This window comes from Cebus imitator, unplaced genomic scaffold (assembly GCF_001604975.1).
Source record: "Cebus imitator isolate Cc_AM_T3 unplaced genomic scaffold, Cebus_imitator-1.0 Scaffold82, whole genome shotgun sequence".
In the NCBI taxonomy this organism is placed as follows: domain Eukaryota; kingdom Metazoa; phylum Chordata; class Mammalia; order Primates; family Cebidae; genus Cebus; species Cebus imitator.
This window is the reverse complement of record NW_016107397.1, coordinates 6,728,055-6,730,653: the sequence shown is the minus strand read 5'-3', so window position 1 is coordinate 6,730,653 and position 2,599 is coordinate 6,728,055. Positions and strand designations below refer to the sequence as shown.

Genomic DNA, 2,599 nt, shown 5'->3' with positions numbered 1-2,599 from the left:
AAAAAAAAAAAAAAAAAAAAAAAAAAAAAAAAAAAAAAAAAAAAAAAGGAGCATACATACTCTTTAAGTGAAAGTTAGAATTTTTAGTTATCATATAAACATAAAATTATGAGGCGTTAATAATCCTTCACACTTGCAAGACAAATCCGACAGATGGGCATCTCACAAAAATCAGTTGTCTATCCTCTTGCATCTGAATTGCAAGAAGGATAATTGAAACAATTTAAAATGTCTTTTAACAGTATAATTATCTAAATACACTGAGAATCCATGAATTGACGTAGAGGCATAAAACCAAAACCTAATGACAACTTTGAAGAATATCAACCAAGTTAACCTTGATGCCAGAACTTTCCTTCGACTTAAACATGTACCAGTTGCATTCTGAATTTGTTGAAACTGGTAGTAATTCTTTCTTGCTAACACTAACCTATACAAGCGACGCTTGAGACGCGCGATTTTGCTGGGGTTACACTGAGATTCTTGTTTCTATGGGAGAAAAAAACTGCATGAGACAAGCCTTGTCTTTCTCGAGGGCCTGTAACCAACACAGACAGTCATGAAAAGCAATGCCTGGAGTCACAGGAGTCAGTTCTGCTATATCCCATACCCAACGCGTTAAGCAAAGAACAGTTTTTTCAATGACCACACCACGTTAAATAAAGAAAAAAAAAAAGATAAAAGAACAGTCCACATCACAGATGGCTCCTGCCAGGTTAGCATCTTAAAAACTTTGTCCTCGGAAAGGACGAAAGCAATAATTTTAGGAATCCTAACAGTGGCAGAAGTGTAAGTCGAAAAAACCTGTTCGAAAATCAGTTTAGGGGCCGGGCGCGGTGTCACCCCAGGCTGACAGGCGGGAGGATCGCTTGAGCCCAACCAGGAATTCGAAACCAGCCTGGGAAATACAGTGAGACCCCATTTCTACAAAAAGTTTTAAAAATTAGCCAGGCGTGGTGGCGCACGCCTGTAATTCCAGCATTTTGAGAGTCTGGGATGGGAGCATTGCTTGAACCCAGGAGTTCAAGACCAGCTTGGGCAACACAGCGAGACTCCGTCTCTGAAGAAAAAAAAAAAAAAAAATTTAAAGAAAACTTTTGGGGCACTAAAGCGGCCCGTTCAATCAAGCTCGCATCAAATATGATCAACTCAACCGCCGGGTTCCCAACACAGCTCGCGAGGTCCCGGGATTGAGAGGTTCAAGCAAAAAACAAGACAGGGTCCCTTTTTGGAAAAACGGTAAAAATCTCCAAGAGCGCTTCCTCTACGATGGCTCCCGGGGAGGGTGGCGGGCGGCGTCCGGGAAGAAAGCCGGAGGGTGGAGTTCACTTTTCCCTCCGGCCAGCGAGTGGCGAAGCCCTCCCCCATCGAGAGCCGGAACCAGGCACGCGCCGCCCGGGCCGCCAGAGCCCGCGGCCCGCGGCCCCCGCCCCGCGCCCCGCGCCCCGCGCCCCACAGGCCCACAGGCCCGGGCCCACAGCCTACGCGAGCCCGCCAGGGACCCCCGGCCTGCCTAAGTCTCAATCCCGGCCCGACCCCCGCCCGCGCCCAACCCCGCGGCCCCCAGCCCGGACCCGGCAGCGCACTTACCCGTCTCCCACCACCACACACTTGATGGCCTGCATCTGGGCCGCTCGCTGGGCCGCGGCGGCGGCAGGGTGCTGAGACGGGAAGCGGCGGGCTCGGGGCGCGGCGGACAGGCGCGCGGCTTGCGGACGGCTGGGCGCTGGATGCCGGGGCCGCTGTCCACGCCGCCTCGCCCTCCGCGGACTGGAAGCCGAAGCCCGGCAGCGGACACCACCCAAAGCTGAGGAAAACTGCAGAGAAACAGGAAATGGCCGCTCCACTCACATCCGGCCTCCCCTCCCCCGCGCCGGCGCCGCCGCTCCCAGGTTCCGGGCGGGTCCGCTCCCTCCCGCGCGGTTCCCGGAGTTCCTCTGGGCTTCAGGAACGCTCGGAAGTGTTCGGGCCCGCTCGTCTCCGCCCACGGGGCGCGGCGGCTGCCATCTTTGCGCGCTAACGCGGCCTGGGCGTGTCCGGATCTGCGGGTGCCTTCCCTGGGGTTCAGGGTTTGGCCCTAAGAGAAACCTGCGGTGGCTCATGCCTGTAATGCTAACACTTTGGAAGGCCGAAGTGGATCACGAGGTCAGAATTTCAAGACCAGCGTCCGAGAAGAAACGGACGCTGGTGAAAACCCGTCTCTACTAAAAAAATACAAAAATTAGGCCGGGCGCGGTGGCTCACGCCTGTAATCCCAGCCCTTTGGGAGGCCGAGGCGGGCTGGAGGCCCGAGATAGGGATGGGAGGCCGAGGCGGGTGGGAGGCCCGAGATAGGGATGGGAGGCCGAGGCGGGCCGGAGGCCCGAAATAGGGATGGGAGGCCAAGGCGTGCGGGAGGCCCGAGATAGAGAGTTCGAGACCGCCGCACCAACATGGAGAAACCCCGTCTCTACTAAAAATACAAAATTAGCCGGGGCGTGATGGCGCATGCCTGTAATCCCAGCTACTCGGGAGGCTGAGGCAGGAGTATCGCTTGAACCTGGGAGGCGGAGGTTGTGGTGAGCTGAGATCGCCCCATTGCACTAAACAGGAGAGAAAC

At 54.8% G+C, this 2,599-nt stretch overlaps 1 protein-coding gene across 1 annotated transcript in view; it reads right to left on the bottom strand.

Annotated features, from left to right (window-relative positions):
• The window catches only part of RAC1 (Rac family small GTPase 1), a 29,502-nt gene extending 27,635 nt beyond the window's left edge, over positions 1-1,867 (bottom strand). Inside the window, exon 1 of the mRNA XM_037740399.1 lies at positions 1,591-1,867. Coding sequence (XP_037596327.1) covers positions 1,591-1,625 — 35 coding nt within the window. The 5' untranslated portion in view covers positions 1,626-1,867. The remainder of the gene's footprint in view (positions 1-1,590) is intronic.
• Between the last annotated feature and the right edge of the window lie 732 nt (positions 1,868-2,599).